Consider the following 20,003-nt stretch of genomic DNA (forward strand, 5'->3'; position numbering starts at 1 on the left):
GAGCTGTTTTGTCAGAAAAGCAGGAAAGAGAGTAGGGGGGTGGCTGAACATTTGTAGATTTTTCGGCTGTATTTGGCCTTGTTATGACTTGCTTGGTCCTGAAGCAGGGACGCGAGACTCCAGTGCCATCGCGATGAGTGCCTTTCCGAGCACTAAGAAGGTGTTCCACCATCTTCCCAGGCCGATTAGCATTTAGCACCCTTTTAACCTACCCTGAGCTGTTTAACCACAGCTGTTCAAATACTGCGGCTCAAAGGACACCGTTTTTTTAAACGATTTTATGCACTGGAAAGTTTAACTGTGATTATAATGAGGAGCACGCATTTGCCTGCTAAATGAGTAAGCTTCGAACAAAGCTTTTAAATACATTTCTATCTGGCTATTTATATGCGGGACCAGATTCCAAATGTTCCTTGTGTGCAAATCGAGTGCCATTTGCAGGAGAATCGCTGGATAATGGAGGAATGGTGAAACACGCCGGTAAATCCCGGAAATTACCGGGAATCACAGTCCAGGAAAGACGGCACAAATGCCAGATTATGGAGATTATACCCATTTAGGAACAGATTTACTCAGGCATTAGCTACCTTCAGCAAATCCCGCTTCCTGTTCTGTATTCTTATTATGACTGCCTATAGCTGACGCCAAAAATTAATTTTCATCGATCTTATGAATATTAACGAAGGGGCGGGACCAACTCCAGAGCCCATACCCTGACGATAGGGGCTCTGTCTTTGGGCATATGCTTTCTCGTGAACATCCTCTGACAAGGATACACAACAAGCGGAAACCACAGAACCAGCGTGAGCGCTTCGTCGCCGTGGACAACAGCAGCGTTTCGGAAACTAAAAAAGTACGCGGTGACATCAGCGTGATCATTGCATTACATTACGTTACATTTATTTGGCAGACGCTTTTATCCAAAGCGACGTACAGAAAGTGCATTTCATGGTCATAGACAACTACTAAACACAGGTTCCATAAGATACAATATTTATTTTGTACAGCTATTTCTAGCCAAGAACACAGTTTAGTTCACACAGTGAACACTATTCTGACCTAACCTCTGCCAAGCCAACTAGGCAGAAGAATAAGCTACAGTATTAGGACAAATACAAATTACCAAAAAAGTGCTGGGATGGGTCAACATTTGGGGGGGGAATTGGAGGGGGGGTCAGGGCGGAGGACGGAACTCGCTCTGCGCGTTACGCGGGAATCCCGGGGGGGGCATAGCGCAGTTTGCCCGAGTGCGTTAATGAGGCGTGTCAAAAATAAATAAATAAATAAATAAATAAATAACTGCGCGATGACGGAGCAAAGGCTGATTTACCTCCTCCCGGGCGGCTTCCGCTCCAGCCCCAGCAGGCAGCAGCGGCCAGCGAACCCGCAGGGTAACGCAGAGGCGCTCCACGGGGCTTTAACAAAAACAGAACAGGCTGGCGTGACGGACGAGCGCCAAAGGTTACAAATAAACAGTATCCCCCCCCCCCCCCCCTTGAATTCCCCTCCACTTTTTGGGTTTTATGAACGAACGCGTGAAATAGTTTGAGGTCCCTCCACGTTCCGTGACTCGCTCTTCAGTACGGTGTTTTCCAGGAAGTGCGACGCAGTGTTAAATCAGAATCGCCACAGGTGGCGCTTCCGATGGGCGTGTTAAAAAAAAAAATCAATCGCTAACACGGCGTAAAATAGCCGGGTTCGCGGTCGGCGCGCAAACGGAAACGCACCTCTGGGCCTGCGTGGCGCGTCGTTAAAGGTCGAAGGTCAGGCAGCGGACAGTCAGCCTGGACGATACCCACGACACCACAGCTACAACATGGCCGCCTTCGACTGTAAATCCAGACCGGACCAGCATGGTTTGAGTTTCGGCAAACGGGTTCTGGGATTAAAGACCGCATCCAATCTATTTTTTTTCTCTCCTCCAATTGCATTTCACCACTCCAGGTTCTCCTGTTCTCCAAGCTACAGCCTAAAGCAGTTAGCCATGATTTAGCTGTGGCACATAGAGGAAAAATGTGGGAAATGTACTTACCCAAGTTTTTTTTTCTTTTTTTCTTCTTCTATAAATTCTTCTATAAATCCAGCACTTTTTCTTGAAGGGTATCTGCTTGGGTCCTGAAGGCAGAGTCGGCGCCCAATCCTTCAGACACACTCTCAGTAAAAGCCCGTTTTTCTGGCACGCTTTGAGCCCTGTGTGGATGCTAAGCCTTCCCCCTGTTTGAAGCCTTCATCTCTCCCCCAAAAAAAAGTCATCGCGTTCTGTCACACAGAGCGGGGGCTTTCAGCCTTTTCCGAATCCACGGGACCCCCACGCAGGCTGAAAGGCATACAGGGGACCCCCATCGTAAGGGTTCAAAAGGGTCATTCTTTTACTAAAAAGTTTTGCGAGAATTTCCCAAATCTATATAGATATAGTCACATCAAGTCAGGCCAGGGACCGCCTGTTGAAAATTCAGGACTCAAAGCATCCTTCTCTTCTCCAAATTCGAACATAACAGCTGGCTTAACACACGTAGAGCAAATGGAAAATGCGCTGTTTAAATAAAAAATTCATTTGACGATTACATTTTTTTAAAAAAACCAAATCACATTTTCCTTTTTGTTGTTTATCATTTTATCACTGTTCGGTGTGAACTCCAACTGTTCCCATAGTACTGTATGTATATGTATAGTATACTATCCATCTATCCATCCATTATCTAACCCGCTTATTCCAAGTCAGGGTCACAGGGGATCTGGAGCCTATCCCAGCATGCACCGGGCAAGAGGCTGGAACACACCCTGCACAGGTCGCCAATCCGTCACAGTACCATATACTATTTTAATGTGAATATATGCACCAGCTCTAAATGAAGTCTACATTGTTCCTGGCAATGAATGCCATCTTAGGAAAAGGGCTTGTGATAAATGACTTAATAATGACAGTCGATGGAATTGAAACAGAATGGACCGGGGCTCCACCCAGGACCCTGCGGGCCGCTTTCGATACGAGCGTGCGGGGTAAAGCCTCTGCTAGCTCTGACCCCGGACTCCGTCTCAGGCCCACATTAGCCTGATGTATCGTTTAATCGAGACTTTGCGGGGGATTTCAGCTGAGCGCCGTGAAACGGGCAGCGTGAGACCCTTTCCGGAAGAGTCCGGCAGTAAAACCAGGAGGCTTAATGAGGCCGAGCGAGGGGCGAGCGAGGAGCGAGCGAGGCGCCCCTACCTGCTCTCAGGAGGGCGGTGCCGGCGAGGGGGGAACGCGAATCGCCAGGGCGACCCGGTCCTAACGTGGGGCGGGAAGGCGGGGGGAGCTGGGAGCCGTAACGTGAATCGCCAGGGCGACCCGGTCCTAACGTGGGGCGGGAAGGCGGGGTGGGGCCGGTGGGGGGCAATTCGGCAGATGGTTGCTGAATAATTCACCGGGCAGAATCTCTGCTCCTGGTCCAGTTTATCTGGGTCGAGGTTCCGGATCCAGCGCCTCTGTGATCAACGTCCAGATGACTCCCCGGATGCCCGGGGGGGGGGTCTGGGTTTTGCATCAGTACGTGAGGGTCCGTTCTGTTTCCATAGCGAGAACCAACTATAAACTGGGCTCTGCGATATTTGCAGGTACACGGCAGGGGAGTTGCAGTTCACATCCCCTTCCCAGAAGTGAAACAGGATGCCAGCTCTCTTTCTGGTGCTCCTTTTTTTAACACTTTGCCCCTGTTTTGTCACCGTTTGGAGAGGCCAGTCATATTTGTGTGCTCATTACTGCAGTCCCCTCTGTCAGTTCTGGAGAGCACAGACCGTCCCTTTTCTCCAAAAACCTGCCATATCAAGCCACTGCCCTGCAGTCCCCAGTTAAGCTGGCACAGATGCGGGCACAGAGTGGCAGGAGGAGGGCTATCGTGTTGTTTGCGCGGGCAGACGGGCATTTCCTGCCCTGTGCGGTACACGTGTCTGTGTCGGAAAGCACAGCGTCTGTGTCAAAAACCGGAGTACCCACAGCAAGCCCACATAAATGGCCGGCCGGGGGCTAGAACTCAAAACCTTATTGAAAGGTAACAGTGCAAACCGCACTCTACACCCCCCCACCCCACACTTCTAACCCCTGTCTCTGCTAAAACTCCTCAGCCACCCCTTGTTGTCAGCGGCGACCGTGGCGGTAATGGCCTCTGAGCGGGGGGGTGGGGGGGGGAACTGGCGGGAGAATCAGCTCTAATTAGATGAGGGGCTGGAGCGCCTCTCCAGATAAACGCTGTAATTACCGCCAACAGCGTCGCGGCCGCACTCACCCCCCGCCCCCCCACCGCCACCTGGAGCGAAGCGTCGAGGAGGGGGGGACATGGAAAAGGGGTGGGGGGGTTAACGGGGTCACCCCTTCCCCGCCGCCGGTCCCCCCGGAACGGCAAGGGCGAGGTTCGCGGCGGACTGGGGTCCCAGCGCCCCGTTAAAAACGCAACGCCACGCGCCTCGCTCGGAGCGCACGCGCTCCCCCTCCAGAGGCACGTCTGTAAGGCTCCCCCACACACAAACCTCTCGACCCTGTCACCCGACCTGGAACGCGGTTCGACCGACGTGATCTCCTCACGAGGCGTTTACGCTCAGAACTGAACCCAGACCGCCTCCAGATTCAGCCCACGCCCAGTTTCCCGCCATCAAATAACACGGATGTGTTGGGCTTGTCAGGAAATGAGTTACACGTAGAATACGAAGAGAAGCGTAAAGGGAGCTTTCAGTGACTGGAGCACTAGGAGGACTCAGCCACTTGACTGACTGCACACCCAGCCTTCCAGCGTGGGCCGGGGGAAACGGACACCGCTGTGTCATCAGTAATACCTCCATCACTCCAGGGACCAGAAAAGCATGGTCACAGTTTTATTCGCACGCCTGCCTGTAAACCTGTAATTCATTCCCTCATTTATAACGGATAGTGGGGCGGCCATTTCACAAGGGCTGAGGAGGAAGGGGAACGCAGAGGAGCGCGTGACACAGCCGCACGCTTCGGAATTCGAAAGGAACGTCGCTCTGGAATTCCTGAAAGGAACGTCGCTTTGGAATTCCTGAAAGGAACACCGTTTTGGAATCCGGAAGGAACGCCGCTTCGGAATTCCTGAAAGGAACATCGCTTCGGAATTCCTGAAAGGAACGCCTTCTGCGAACGACAGGCTGGGTCTGCCGCCCGTCTGGTGCGTGATCTACACGCCCCGTTGGATTCTGGGCTATTCTCGAGCTCTCCAGGTGCGGTCGAGTCGAGCGCGGCGGAACACCGGCGCGTCCGGAGGCCAGAAGGGCGGAGCCGGACGGCGCCGTCGCAGGCCCTTCAAAGAGCCTCTGATTCGCCCCACTCCGCCATCTGTAATTGGCCGCCCGCTTGCCGCCACCGCCGTCACCGCTCTCAGCAGGACGAAGCCTCCCCCACCCCACCCCCCCACCCCCGCCCAGTCGCGAAGCATCCCGCGGGTCTTTCCGGAACGTTCCGCCATGATTGAGCCGTCATTAGGATGCTCCAGACACAGACTCGCAGCCCATCAACGCGTCCCTCCTCATCTCCGGAGACGGTTATTTTACCACCCCCCCCCCCCCCCCCCTCCCCCCACCCCCGCCCCCACTTCTTCCCCCCTCCCGACTGCTGCATCTGCCAGATCAGATGCTTCCATCCAGTGTGTCACACCGTATGAGAACACAGCGATGGAAAAACACATCGGATTTGGAGTGAGAAGTAAGCAGCCTCTGCCCAGGGCCTGGAACAAATTCGGTCCATCACCTAAAACAAGGCACTCAGGCAAGGATGCGTGAAAACCGTTATATAAATACATGTATTTCATTAAACTTGATAATTCCAATTAATTTACCACAGATGTGCGCTTTTGTTTTTTATAAATAAAGTAATCTCTGTCTCTCTACGCACACAGACTAGTTCACCACCATGACCTCAGTAACCCTCCAGTATCTGGAAACATAAGTACATGAGACTAAGCTTTGGGCTAAAACTGAGGCCTGATTTTTAGCTAGGCTTCAATAAAAGATTTCACATTTTCAAAAATCCTGAGCTGCAACTGAAATCTGTCACCTGACCCGCGTCATCACCTGGCAACCATTTAGTCAGACTCAGCATAGGTCAGGTCAGAGTGTAATGTTTACTGCGCGAACTGGACTTAATGCGCTCATGGGTATGAATAACAAAATGAGTACTGTACCTTATCCGACCTGCGTTTTCCAGCTGTTCCAACGACCTTCGGTATGCACTTACTGCTTTGGATAAAAGCGTCTGCCGAATAAATGTAATGTAATGTAATGTAATGTAAAACTTTTGTACCAAAGCGAGCATGACAGCACTGATCATCATGCGCCTGAAATGAGGCCGGCTGGACCGTCCACGTTACAGCAGGCGGAGCGAACAGGAAGGAGTAGGAGGCGGAGAGTGTAGCGGAGAGAGTGCGCTTTGATGTCTCCTCTCCAAAAGAACAAGGGAGAGGGGAAAACACGGATATATCTTCAAAAAACGGCTGTCCTACAGAGCAGGGGGGAGGTGGGGTGAGAGAGCTGGGGGGCGGAGGAGGGGGGGGGGTGAGAGAGCCAGGGGGTAGTGGGGGGGGGAGAGCTGTGGGGGGGGGGGGGGGGGGGGGGGACAAGGGCTTCCAGATCCACAGAAATGAGAGAGAGACACATTGCTGAGCTGCAGTTCGACGGCAAAACCATGAACAGGCAGCAACGAGAGCAAAGAAGGTCAATTAAACTCAACGTCCCAGAAGCACAGCAGTTGCTCAGACCTCAGCATGCTTCTCTCACCTCCCAGCCTCCCAACGCTTCCAAAAAACAAACAGGAAAAAAGGAAAGCGGGCCCCAGAAGCTGTACTCCCTCCAGACGTCTCGGCCGTCTGAACAAATTCTCGCTAAATAAACGAGCCGCTCGGCGGCGTTCGCCCGACGCTGAGCATGTGACGCGGTGGGCGGGCCGGCCTATCCTTCGCGCGCGTCAGTCCGCAAGGCCGGCACCAGGGCTTTCCCCCCGGTCCTCATCGGTATTCGGGGGGGGGCTGCGGAGCGCGAGAGCGCGGAGACCAGCGGCGACGGTCTCCGGGGTCCGTCCTGCGACGCGACCGCGAGCGGCTGCATCTCAGCGTCGCCCCGAAGAAAAAGCACCTCGGATGCGGGGGACGCGAAGTGGCGAGGGGGGCGCGCGGCGTGGGGGGGAATGCTAAGAGCCTCATAGAGGACAGCTGAATAACGGGGGGCGGGGCCCAGAGCAGCTCGCTGTCAATCACGCGCCCCCCAGGCTGGAAACCACGCACTGCTCCAGCGCTTCTGCCTAAGAAATGCCTGGTCAAATACTGACCTCTAGTGGACAACAGGTGTTACTTTTTTTTCTCCAGATGGTCGTTGCTACACTGTTCACTGCCTTTGTGATTCACCTGTGAGTGAAATCCACTCTAGAATATTATGATGTTGTTATGCTGTTATACAGGCTGACTGCCATAGCAGAGGTGACTTAAACCGACAGAAAGACCATAACCTAACATAATATTGTGAGGATTTTTTATTTTAAGGATTTAACTAAGTGAGACAAACATGTTAAACTACCTGCAACATCACATTCTAAACTGATAATCGGCAACCTTGTCGGCTGCTGCAGACTTGTGGTTCGGTTCAGTCAGTGGGTATGGGCCGGTTTGGACCGGTTCAGACCGGTTGGAGCCAGTTCAGGCCAGGCAGTCTGCAGGTGTGTCAGGTGCTCCGGGAGCATTGCAGGGAGTCCTCCTTCTGTCCACCTGAACAAGGAACCCCCACAGTAACGAGAAGCACCGTCTCAGGCACGAAACGCTGAACACGCACAGCATGGAGATCCACCAATCGCAGCTCTCTCCGCCCTGTCCGGTGCCTGGGGGAGGGGCCTCATTTGGCCATGTAGGCAGCCAGGTCCTTGTCCAGGATCTGGGCGAAACGGTGGTTGAGGAAGAGGAGCTGGCCGTGGGGGAGGAGCCGGTGGAGCGCTGCCTCGATGCGGTCGCTCTTCAGAACCACCTGAGGACGAGCGGTTCAGCTCGGGTCAGCACAAACCCAGAACCAGAACCAGAACCAGAACCTCCGCAGTAACGACACTCTACAGAACCCCAGAACCATCTGCATTAATCACACAATTACCACCCTCGCCTTGCCCACACAAACTTATCCCTGCCCCACCCCTCCCCCCTCCCCTGTCCCTGTCTCTGTAGCCCTCCCTGCCCTGGCCTGGCCCTGCCCACACTAACCCCATGCCTCACGCTTCCCTGTCCCTACCTCTCTGTAGCCCCACCGCTCCCTGCCCCTGACCACCCCCCTCCCCTGGCCCCGCCCCTCCCCTCCCCCTGGCCCCGCCCCTCCCTCCCTGACCTCGTTGCCGGGCGCCAGCATGCGCAGGTTCTCCAGGCAGATCCGCGCCAGGCCGCGCAGGCAGCTCTCCCCCAGCAGCAGGTTCTCGTGGGGGTGGCACACCAGCGCGAAGCCCACCGCCTGCACCGCCAGCCACAGCACGCAGCCCCCCCCGGGGAACGGGTCCCCCGCCCCCAGGCGCAGGACCCCGCCCTCCGCCTCCTGCAGGGCCGCCGACTCCTCCCCCTGCACCGCCTCCACCGCTGGCCGGCCGGTCGCCTCCCGCTGCAGGGCACACGCGCTCCGTACCTGCCTGGGGGGCGGGGGGACTGTTAACAAAAACCTGACATCACCAAGACCCCACAAAAAAAAAACCTTCAAATATGGCTTCTGCATAAAAGTAAAAAAAAGGAACATCAACCCTGGCTATAAATAGTATCAATTACTTTATGATTATCAAAGTGGAGAGGTGCTCGTTGACTGGTGGATTTCATGTCCATGTACAAGGAAATACAAAAAAGAACTCCAAGGTACTCAATTTCCAGAATAAAAGGATTATAAAGCCTTTATTGTTCGGCTCTACCTTGATAGAAAAAACATGATGATATCAAGATACAGCCAAACAAAGGCTTTTTAATCTTTTTCTCTGAGTGTCTGGGAGTTTTTTCTTTTTTTTTCATTATTTTCTTCTGCAAGGATTCAACATATTAGAGAAGCCTATTGAAAGCAATCATACTGAGCCAGTGAAAGATGTTTTCAGTACATTCATACTTATGTGAATGTGTGTATACGCCAGTGCTCACGTGCTCTTCTGTGTGTTCATTCCATGCTAATGCACTGTGCTATAGCTCATGCTGCCATTCCTTGGCTAGTCCTGTTTCTTTAGTAGACTTTAGTACACCTCATTCTATTCCTCTTACTGAGCCCGCTTTGAGCATGTCTACGTTCTTTGGCATTGAGGGTTACTCTGGATAAGAACCGATACACGGATAACACGTTATACGATTTCTCGACTGGAGGCACCTTGAGTTAGCAAGAAATCAAGTGACTAATTAACAATGTCAAAGTCATCACTGAGAAGTTTCGATTTCAGGCCTAAAATAACTTGCTGGCTCTCTCTCTGTGGAAATGTGAAATTGTACTTCTGCAGCCGAACAAGTCTACATCTCCACCACTCTGAGTGCCTAATTTCTAATCTAATTCACTATCACTCTACTTCTCCATAGGAGTCCCATTTAATTTAATATTCATTTCTGCTAAATTAAAAAAAAACAAAAAAAAAACATGCCAAATTCAAGTGGAACACATACTGTCACATTTTTTCCAGTAAACAGCTTTACCAAAACAGGACCGAATGTTGATGTAGCCAGTTTTATTAAAACAGGACAGACTATTAATATAGTTAGTTTTATTAAAACAGGACTAAATGTTAATGTCGTCAGTTTTAGTATAAGAAAACAGAATGTTAATGTAGTTTTAGTAAAAGAGGACTGAATGTTAATGTAGCCAGTTTGGCTAAAACAGGCCTGAATGTTAACGTGTGCAAGTTCAGTGAAGGTACCCATAATGCCGAGCTGCGTTAGCGCCAGGCTGGGCTCACCTGGCTACCACAGCCAGCTTCTCCTTCTGCAGCAGCCGCCTCTCCTCAGGACCAAGCTCTGGGCCGGGCCCGTCCAGCGCCGCGTCCTCCGGGCCAAACACGCGGGAGAAGAGGACCCTGCTGCCCCCCGGTGGCAGCCCAGCGACGGGGCACAGCGTGTGGATGAGGAAGCACAGCACCATGGCGAGACTGGGACTGGGGACTGGGACTGGCACTGGGCACGAGCACGGGCACTGGGACTGGCACTGGCACTGGGCACGGGCACTGGGACTGGGACTGGCACTGGCACTGTGAGAGGAGGACAGTAGAGCATCACTGGATAATAATGCTTAACAACAATAGCCAAGCAAACAGCGTTGCCCTGGCAACAAACCGCTCTGAAGTCCAGGACAAAGAGCGGTCAGCACTTACCTGGCTTACAGCGCACTCCACAGGAAGTCCCACAGGAAGTTCCAGAGATAAAGTCACCGCAGGGCACTTCTCTGATTGGGCAGACACTCCAGGATGTGGCTATCTTCCTTAAAAAAAAAACATTGATAACAGATAAGACTGAAGATAGAGTAAGGGCCCTGTTTTTAGAGACAAGGACCAACAGAGATGAAAAAAGCACTGCAAGGGGCAGATGGGAGGATTCTGGATATGCATGTGTGTGTGTGTGTGTGTGTGTGTGTGCGTGCGTGTGCGTGCACTAGCATGTGGGTGACAAGTGGCTCACGAAGACCTATGAACACTATGTAGAGCTCTGGCAAAGCAAATTTACAAATAAATATCCTCTTCCCTTTGAATGTCATTGTCACGATCAATATCCATTATTTCTCCTTCCCTTCCGACGCCCCATATGGCAGATAGTTAATGGAGCATGGAGGGCCTCAGTGGTGCATGCAAAGCCAGACTGAGGCTGTGTGTTATTGACTGGAGATACACCATTTAGGCTCCGTGGTCTTCACATTCATGGCCACCTCTACAGTCCTCTGTTTTGTTTTGTGAATAAAAAATTATAATTCAACTTTGCTTCAAATGACTACATCACAATGCAAGATAAAAAAGGAGAAGTACATTCACTTTATTTTTGGCATAAGATTTTACATTGCTCTGATAAGATTTTAAACACTGGCATCTTCATGAAAACTATTTTTATTTTGAGAGTTCTATTATTGGGCTCTTCTGCTACCATGGGGACAGAGATACACTAAAGCCCCAATTTCACCACAGAGCCATTTCACAAGATACGAAAATATGTTACGGACAAAGTCGCTTACCTAAACCCTAAACAGCACGGATTACCGTCTTTCTGGAAGGCACGCTTCAGATCCTAAAATAAGCACGAGCCGTCCGCGGCGGGCCAATATTACCGCCTGTACATCTGTGGAAATATCACGTCTGAAAGACGTCAGTAAGGCCCCGCTGTTGGCTGAGACGCACGACAGACGGCTAATTTGTCCTCATTAATCATCAGCAGGATGCCGCGGCCGAAGGCAGCTAACGGGCTAACCTGAGAAAAGCAGGAGCGTGCCTGCAGGTAACCGGTCGCCTTAGCGCACGCTTCATTCCTATGAGAGAACCTCTCCCAGTTGCTCGTACTAGTGACAAAATTCCAGTTTGTTTAGAATTGACGTGGTGAAGCAGTACTGCGGGGAGTAGAGGAACGCTTGAGTGTGCCCTGCATCTGTCCAGAAGTCTTTTTTTTTTGGAGTCCGAAGAGCAGAACAGTTGATTTAGCCCTTTGAAGAGCAGGCTTTTTGGAGTTTTTTTTTTTTTTTTCCAAAAATCTAACCCAGTGTTCTAGAGCTCAAGTGCTTTCAATTACCAGTAGTGATTGTTACATCAGCATTAGAATACTCAGTTAAGGACATTCTAACAACATATTTGTGATCTCACACCTTAAAGGGTCAAAGGGGGCTACATAAGGTAGGCTGGACTGACTGACAAAATCATTAGATGCTAAAGGTTGGATGTGCAGACCCCCAGGGACTGGAAAGAGCATGATAAAAGCCTGTGTTTCTGTGTCCTGGTTCCCACACTCCCAGCTTTGCCACTCCTCCCCCCATATGCTAGTCTGACCACAGCCATCAATTGCATGGATAGCAGAAAAAGTGTAAAAAGTCGTCCCAGCTAACACAAAACATTCTCAAAATGTTGCTGCCATGTAGCGGTAATGTTATAACATTGACAAAGCATTTCAGGAAAATTGCTTGTAAATATTTGTGAAATTGTTATTCATTAACATTGCATTGTATCATAATGTTTTTTTTTTTGTATTGTTTTTTATTGTACTTCCTGCCCAGGGACTGCAAGCTAACTCTCGTGCAATTGTATTTTAATTGTGCACGGCCCCTACCCAATAAATAAAATACGAAAGATACGAGAACATTTTGTGTTAGCTGGGATGGTGCTGCAGGGATATGCAGCGTGATCTCCACATCTCGACCAAATTATGGCAATTATCAGCCGTCTTCTGCATCAACAAGGCGGTTCTACTTGCACCTCTCGCTGATAAAGGAGACGTTTACCAGACTGATGATTTCAAGGGCCCATTTCAAAATTCCGCTTCTTACCACCAGTCAATCGGTATCTGGAGTCCAGACCTTTTACACTTTTCTGATCAGTCCAGATCTGGACTGACTGCCTTATGACACCTCGGCAAGTGCCTAAGTGAAAGTCCATATAGCTGGGTGTGAGGGGAAAGACGACGTGATATCACATTAATCAAAATAGATTTTTAAAAAATACTGTCGGGTATCGGTTCCCTGTTGAACGCCAATCACGCAAAACATTTTCGCTTCATCCAATTTTAGGCATACTTTTTAAAAAATTTGACTGTTTGTGACACATTACATGGCCAGGTATAGATCAGACATAAGTATATGTGCATAGTTAGCTAGCTAACATAGCTAAATAGACTATGTTACAATATTGACTGAATACTGAATACGGAACCGAGCGTATTGCCAAAGCAAAATATTAGCTAACTGGCTAGGTTGTCAGTGGGTTCGTTACTGTCATTCATTGTAAACTAGCGTAGGTAGCACACTAGAAACATATGTACGCCCTCTTTTCTTACTTTTCTCTTAATATTTAGTTTGCTAAATTTATCTTAAACAACATGCTCACCTTTCCCTTAGCTTAGATACCGATTTTGGTTCTGCATTTTCAAGTCAGTTTACAATTTCAGTCAGTAGAGTGTTAAAGTAATTCTGGGAGATGGAGTTATTTGCAGAGAATAAGTACTTTGAATGGCCAAATATTAAACTACAAGTCCTACAAAGCAATAGCAATTTCCTGGCTATAAACTGAACGTCATTCGTATGTGTTCTGTGATTGGACTAGACCATTCGAGTAGGGACTTCAAGCCAATCATAGGAGCTGCCTATCATTTCTCAGTTTGCACAAGATTATTGATCATATCTAGTTGGTCGTACCTACACTTGATCTTACAACATTCCTGGAAAATAGTTTTCATTACAAGACTGCTTTTTTTTATTTTTTATTTTTTACTATGCGTGAAAGTCAAACACAGACTTTGATTGATCATGAGAAATAGACTCAAGGGGGCAGCAATACCCTACATCATTAGTTCGTGCTGTTCTGTCCGAGTCCGCCCCGTTTGTTTTCGGTTTCTTCCTGTGCGTAATAAGTACATCTGTTTACGTTTACGGCTTTGCCGCTGATTAATGTAAGAACACAATGGGCCAGTTTCACAGATGCAGATTATGCCTAGTCCTCGACTAAGTCCGTTTTCAGTTGAGATTCTCTGTACAAAACTAAATTTAGTCCTCGGCTAAGCTTTATCTGTGTCTGTGAAACCGACCAAATAAATTGTGAAGACTATGATCGGAGCCCTCACTGTAGCCAATGCAGACTATGCACTGCTCTCTCCTAGTGCCAGACTCAGAGGTTGCAGATTTGATTCCCAGGCTGGGTGCTGTACTTAACCTGAACTGCTTGAGTAAAATATGCACCTGTGAAAAGGTGCTGTACGTTAAAAAACGGTAATCCCTGCAAGTTGCTCTGGATACAAGGGTCTGCTGTATGCTGAAATGTAAACATAACTACATGACAGGCATTTAGCAGATGCTCTTATCCAGAGACTTACACAACTTTTACATAGCATTTTACATTGTATCCATTTATACAGCTGGATATATACTGAAGCATTGCAGGTTAAGTACCTTGCTCAGGAATCGAACCTATGACCTGTCGGTTACAAGCCCAGTTCCTTCCGACTGTGCTACACTGCCGCCTAATGTGTAGTAACATCTCTCCCTTTGTTGCCTTAATGGCAGTGACCCCCCCTTAGCCCTTGAAATCCTGGATCGACCCATTTGGAGTACCACTGATTAAAATTAAGCCAGGTGTTTGTGCCCGTGGAAGTGAAATAGGCTATAGACTTGGTCTCCACAGTATTGAAAGTGGGCCCTGCCTTGTGTCCTCAGAAGCTTTGTGGGTGAGATTGCATACTCGCAAAGATCTCAGAGCGTAATGAGAAAATGATCTTCTCCAGCAGGGTTCTGTAATCATAATCATCAGGAAAAAGCATTTAAAAATGAGTTTTCAAGAGCCCAATTTTAGATTCTGCTCAGGTCGTGGAGAGTTCTTTTGTGAAATCGTAAGAAAATTTCTGTATGGTGCACTAAAGACTCATTAAACCCATTAAACCCTCAAAGAGAAAACCCATTAATCCCCCTGATGGATTTAAAAGTGCAAAAACACCGGTAATCATTAGTTAAGCTTTCTGCCCTTACATTAACATTAACTATACTTCCAATGTAAACTCATTTTAATTGCTGACTTTATAAATATCTATTCTGCTGAAAGAATTTGCCACTCTAAATAATAGCAACTGTACTACATAAAACACCTATGCCTTCTGGAAAGTCACTGATTATACAATGGCATGTTGCAGTTTCATTATGCATGAACATTTCTTGTGCATTGCGCATTCATACGAAGAATCCCAGAGTGGCTGTTCTGCAAAGTTCTAAGTGTGATCATAAAACCTGATCTGCACACAAGGGCTATTAAAGCTATAGCCTGTGTGCTACATGAACAAAATGGAAGTTATTCTCCAGCCTTTTGGATTCTGTGGAATAATTCATGAATCTCAAAACAAACATTCCACTCGTCAAAACGCAGCGCCTTCTTTTGTTTCAGTACAAGTTGTTGTTCGCAAGGCTAACATTACATTTAGGGATTAAAAGCGGACCTCTGTGCCTTCTTGGTGATGCCACATTTTTGTATTTCTGAGCGTAACACTGATGTTCTCCACTTCTGTTTGTCTCTCTGGACAAGCATCTGCCAGGTGATTGTAGTGTAAAAGAGGAGGGAAGAATTCCCCTTAATTGCAGTTCTGCACATCACCAAGACATCGACAGCTGTGCTAGTCGCCGCCACTGCTTTGCTTGTTCACTGATCGCGAGTGTCATGGTAACAACAGGAAATATACGAGTTCCTTAGAATTATGAATGACTGTCCCCAGGGTGAATTTTGACCTCACTCTATTTATGAGTGAAAGGGGGGCAGGTGCTAGACTGCTAAATCTCTCCCCTACCTATAATATAGGGTTTAAAGGCTCTGTAATGTTCTGAGGATGAAAGAGGACTGTTGATTGGTGGGTGGGCGGGGGACCACAGCCGCCGATTAATAATTGGGCGGTGGCTGGCATCCTCTGGATTCATGATTCAAATAGGAGTCCCGTGGAGTGTGTGACCAGATGGGCCTGGTGAAATAACCAGGTTGTCTGGATGAAGTGAGAAGTTTTCTTCATCCGGACATCCACATTTGTTTAGGGCGAAAGATTTGGCCATTGGTTTACTGGCAAAGCAAATCCCTGTGGTTATGTGGACTGTTCCATATCACAGTGCCGACCAGATCTGGCTCATAGTACTGTAAGGTTATCAGACGGACTACTGAGACAACTTGGCTCCACGCCTGGTCTGAACATTGACCTGCCGTTCGTGAGGTGGTGGATAGCTGCCAAAGCGCTATATATCTATGGCCACCAGAGGGAGTCAGTATCTTTGCATATTTTATTCAGACATTCAGCCTCAAAGATAAAGTAGATGCGAACTCACAGTAAGCAAAAATGTTTGCATGAAAGTTATTTTCAGGCGTACTGAGTTTTGCCAGCATATTAGTCAAAATGTGCATTCAAGATAAATTATTTATTACGAATATTATGATTATGAATTCCTTGTTAGTTCTAAGACTTAGCAACAGCTATATTTTTTCGGGGAGAATATTCATTTAACAGACACCCTATTTTCCCGGCTCTGTTGTGCTTTTAGCGATCTTGCGGAGGCATTGGGTATCTTTGACTTTCTAAAAGGAATATGGTTACTTTTTTAATGTTAAATTTTAAACAGTTGTGGGGCGAATGCAAAATAAAAACTGCTTTGCGACGTTTTGAACTTTACGAATGAGAGCGTTTTGGGTGCGGTTCCCACATCCTGTTTTTAACTTTTTTTCTGACACGCATGTGATAGTACCCACTTCTTCAGCGGCGTATGGCCCGCAGTGTGTCAATCCGATACAACGGTATCCGCTCAGTTGGTCCGGAACCAACGCCTTACTTTTGTTTTCAAAGTGTTACTCGACCAGAGAAGATGTTTACGATTGTGTTGGCACAGTCAACACAACAGGAAGAGTCCGCAGAACTGCAGTCTGGCTAGAACAGGTGAACCTGGTCTCTTGCCTGTAGCGTCACCACTGACGGAGACCCTCATTATTGACAGTGCCTTACACTAGAAAGTAGAAAATCATCCGGTTAGATCCAGACAGATATTATTTACACATGCATTATACATTTTTAAAAAGTAATGTGCCGTGTGCGATGTGTTTCGGTAACCATAGGCCTCTGAAGAGCTCTTCTCCGTGCTCGGGGCTGCAGACCGCCAGCCGTTTCCCAGACACCAGTGTAACAAGCGCACGGCGGTCTGTCAGTCAAACCGCTCATAGAGGCGTGATGTAACCGAGTCTCACTGCGTCAGGCAGAACCTCAAGATTCGCACTTACTAGAACTGCTAGAGCGGGGTGCGCTAACTACAGCTGCATATACTACAACGGTGCATACTGCAGCTACACATACTACAGTTGTGCATACTACAGCTACACATACTACATCTGCGATGGGGAGTCTCAGCAGGCCTATGGCGGGAATGATATCAGAGGACTGGAGGCCGACCGGGGGTTGGGGGATGGGGGACACCCACTGGGACGGGACACAGTAACAGCTGTGCTGAACAGCTGCCTGTCACGGTTACTTAAGCTGAGGCGGTGCCTGGGCCCCAGGGTCCTTGTTCTCTCAGCTGCTGAGCACTAACTGAGCAGGGGACTGTGCTTTAAAATACAGCCTCCCTGCTCGTCAGCAGTAACTGACAAGCACACGTCAACTGTCACTATCCAGCTAAGCCAGCTCTGCCTTTTCTTATAAAGAGGAACAAGGGATTCATGCTGCAGCTCTTTGTCTAATTTCTTAGTATACTTGATGTTGATGTAATGTGGCTTTTATATTCTACACTAAAATATATATTTGCAGAGTTAAACATTCCTCAAATATGAATCATCGCTCTTCCTTTGAATAAGGGCTCGGAGACTGAGACAAGGACAAACAGGAAGTGACCTCACAGCGACTGCTGGCCCCTGCTCTCTTAAAAACCAATGAGTGTTCAAGGCTTGGGTTTGAAATCGGAAGAAGAAGCACAGTGTGACACATGGCCTCAGCTGCAGAATGATGGCGCAATGGGGGAAGAGACATTTTGAGCTCACTGAGAAAATCCTTACAAGTTAATGAGTGATGTCTAGCACACCGTCTTGCACCAGCATACATAATGGCCTGGAAAGGCCTTGCTTTTTTTTTGTTTTGTTTTTTTCTTTTAGCAAAGTTAAGTTAATGCAGGAGAAGGAAGGACGAAATAGCCATAGGGTGAAAAATGAGAGGGGGAGGGATCGAGAAAAGAGGTAAATAGAGAGAAAGCAGAGATAAAGAAAAGGGGGAGAGACGAAAGAGGAAGAGGAAATGAATGAAAGAGGGAGGGAGGGAGAGAGAAAGAAAGAATTGGTGAGAGGAGATAAAGGGAGATATGCTGTATGTATAATGAAGAGTTACAAAAAAAATGTTCCTTGTGGAAGAGAAATAAAAATGTTAGTTTTATGAGAGGAGAGATCATATGACAGATATTACTGTGATGTGGGGGGGGGGCAGAGAGAGAGAGAGAAAGAGACTGTGGGAGAGAGAAGGGAGACAGACAGAGAGAGAGAGAGGGGGGGAGAGACAGAGGGAGGGAGAGAGAGAAGAGAGACAGATAGAGAGAGAGGGAGAGACAGAGGGAGGGAGAAAGAGAAGAGAGACAGACAGAGAGAGATAGAGAGAGTGGGAGAGACAGAGGGAGGGAGAGATAGAGAGAGTGGGCGAGACAGGGAGAGAGAGAGAGAGAGAGGGAGAGACAGAGGGAGGGAGAGAGAGAGAGAGGGAGAGGGGGAGAGAGGGAGAGAGAGAGAGAGAGGGAGAGACAGAGGGAGGGAGAGAGAGGGAGAGACAGAGGGAGGGAGAGAGAGGGAGAGACAGAGGGAGGGAGAGAGAGAGAGAGAGGGTGGGGGTAAGCCTTAGGGGGAAATAACTCGAGAAAAAAAACCCTCAAAGCCTCGCCATGGCAACGAGCAGAAGCGACACCCCTGGCATCCTGGCTGCGTTCCACACAGAGCGACAGCAGAAACAGCAGTTTCACTTCGCCCCACACCACTCACAGCAAACAGGAAGGCTGCGTTTCCCACGCCACAGGAAACTACAGCCGCACTGCGTCCTGTTCGCCTTCAGGAGGCGCTCTCTCTCCCACCGCACCTCATTTCATCAGCTAATTAATGCAAGTTATTTGCTAAATGATTTACAGAATGCTTGAATATGTTTATTTCCCATATGTTCATAACCAGGAGAGATCGATGGGAGAAAAGTCTCTGTTTTTTTCTCTTTTTAAAGTTTGTTGTTAAATTAATTCGGAGTGCACTTTGATCGACGTACGTCCTCTGTTGAGCCAACACACAGCTGTGGACCGCCTCCCCACTCCTGACCCCCCAGCTATCAAAGAGAGAGGGAGGGGGTTTGTTGAGTGCTCAGTTTACGGTCGTCCTTGGCTACTGGGGGAGGTGCCCCACCCATAAACACGGTTCCATTGAGAAGGAAGAAGAACATCCTTATGATGATGTAAGAACAGCTGAAATGAAGAGACTACAGAAAGATTAACAGCCCTATCTCAAAAACCTGCCCCAAACTCGTGATACACTGGGCTTTCGCCCAGTATATCTTCCAGAATTTATTTCAACAAGACGTTTTAATTTCTATTTGTCATTTGAATTACTTGCGGGCGGCAAGTCAAAATGAAATATGCTGCGCACATGCATGGATGAACTTATTATTTTTGAAGTGGGGTTTAAAGAACTATACTACACAAATAGCGATTATACTCCATTGAGGTTGACAGGCAAGAAATCAATTAGTGTATAACCATGATCAAACCAGACACATCTTAATCACCATCTCCAAGCCTCATGCGAATGCAAATTCAAAAAAGGCAGATGACTGCAATTATATGAACTGCAAAAAAATGTAATTCATTTACTTTGAAACTTTGGCACCAGCGAAAACAATAATGGCAGGTCATCTGGTTCAATTTCTTGACAAAAACCAGTAATTTAATCTTCAAGCATCATCATCTCCACAAACACCTCATTATCTCATTGTCCTAAAACACATGGTCTCCCTTGGATAGGCAGTCCAAACCACAGTGTGCACCTTGAAATAGATCTGCTCCCCTGGCCAGCTGGAACACAAGCTCCTCAAAACATTGGCGCGTCCCTGGGGGGCACTGCCTCCCCAATAAGTGTGATTAGCCACCCCTGTGGTGTCCCCCCCCCCCACCCCGACACCAGATTGGTTCTGATTGACAGCGCTCTGAGCCAATGAAAATGGCCAATATTAGAAAAAAAAATCTTTTTTCCCCCAGTGCCCCTACTTAGCTGGTCGTTGCCCCCCTCCCCCTCCTCCTAAAAAGACACACCCCTGCTTCACAGGGGGGCCCCTGTGGTGTCCCAG

General features: G+C 48.5%; 1 protein-coding gene across 11 annotated transcripts; it reads right to left on the reverse strand.

The window, feature by feature from the left end:
* Positions 1–7,492: 7,492 nt before the first annotated feature.
* Positions 7,493–13,161, reverse strand: ap5s1 (adaptor related protein complex 5 subunit sigma 1). Of its 11 annotated transcripts, none has more exons than XM_064334730.1 (6): positions 13,031–13,155; positions 10,331–10,437; positions 10,175–10,207; positions 9,920–10,143; positions 8,341–8,632; positions 7,493–7,992 (listed from the first exon to the last, which is right to left on the reverse strand). In XM_064334730.1, exons 4-6 carry the CDS (start codon positions 10,099–10,101, stop codon positions 7,864–7,866), a joined length of 603 nt encoding a protein of 200 aa, XP_064190800.1. In that variant the 5' UTR covers positions 10,102–10,143; positions 10,175–10,207; positions 10,331–10,437; positions 13,031–13,155; the 3' UTR covers positions 7,493–7,863. The 11 variants fall into 11 exon arrangements, with proteins under 11 accessions (XP_064190800.1, XP_064190803.1, XP_064190805.1 ...); XM_064334733.1 differs by having other exon boundaries at positions 9,920–10,121; positions 10,166–10,207; XM_064334735.1 differs by lacking the exon at positions 10,175–10,207 and having other exon boundaries at positions 9,920–10,170; positions 10,331–10,433; positions 13,031–13,161.
* Positions 13,162–20,003: the final 6,842 nt, after the last annotated feature.

This window comes from Anguilla rostrata, chromosome 5 (assembly GCF_018555375.3).
Source record: "Anguilla rostrata isolate EN2019 chromosome 5, ASM1855537v3, whole genome shotgun sequence".
Classification (NCBI taxonomy): Eukaryota; Metazoa; Chordata; class Actinopteri; order Anguilliformes; family Anguillidae; genus Anguilla; species Anguilla rostrata.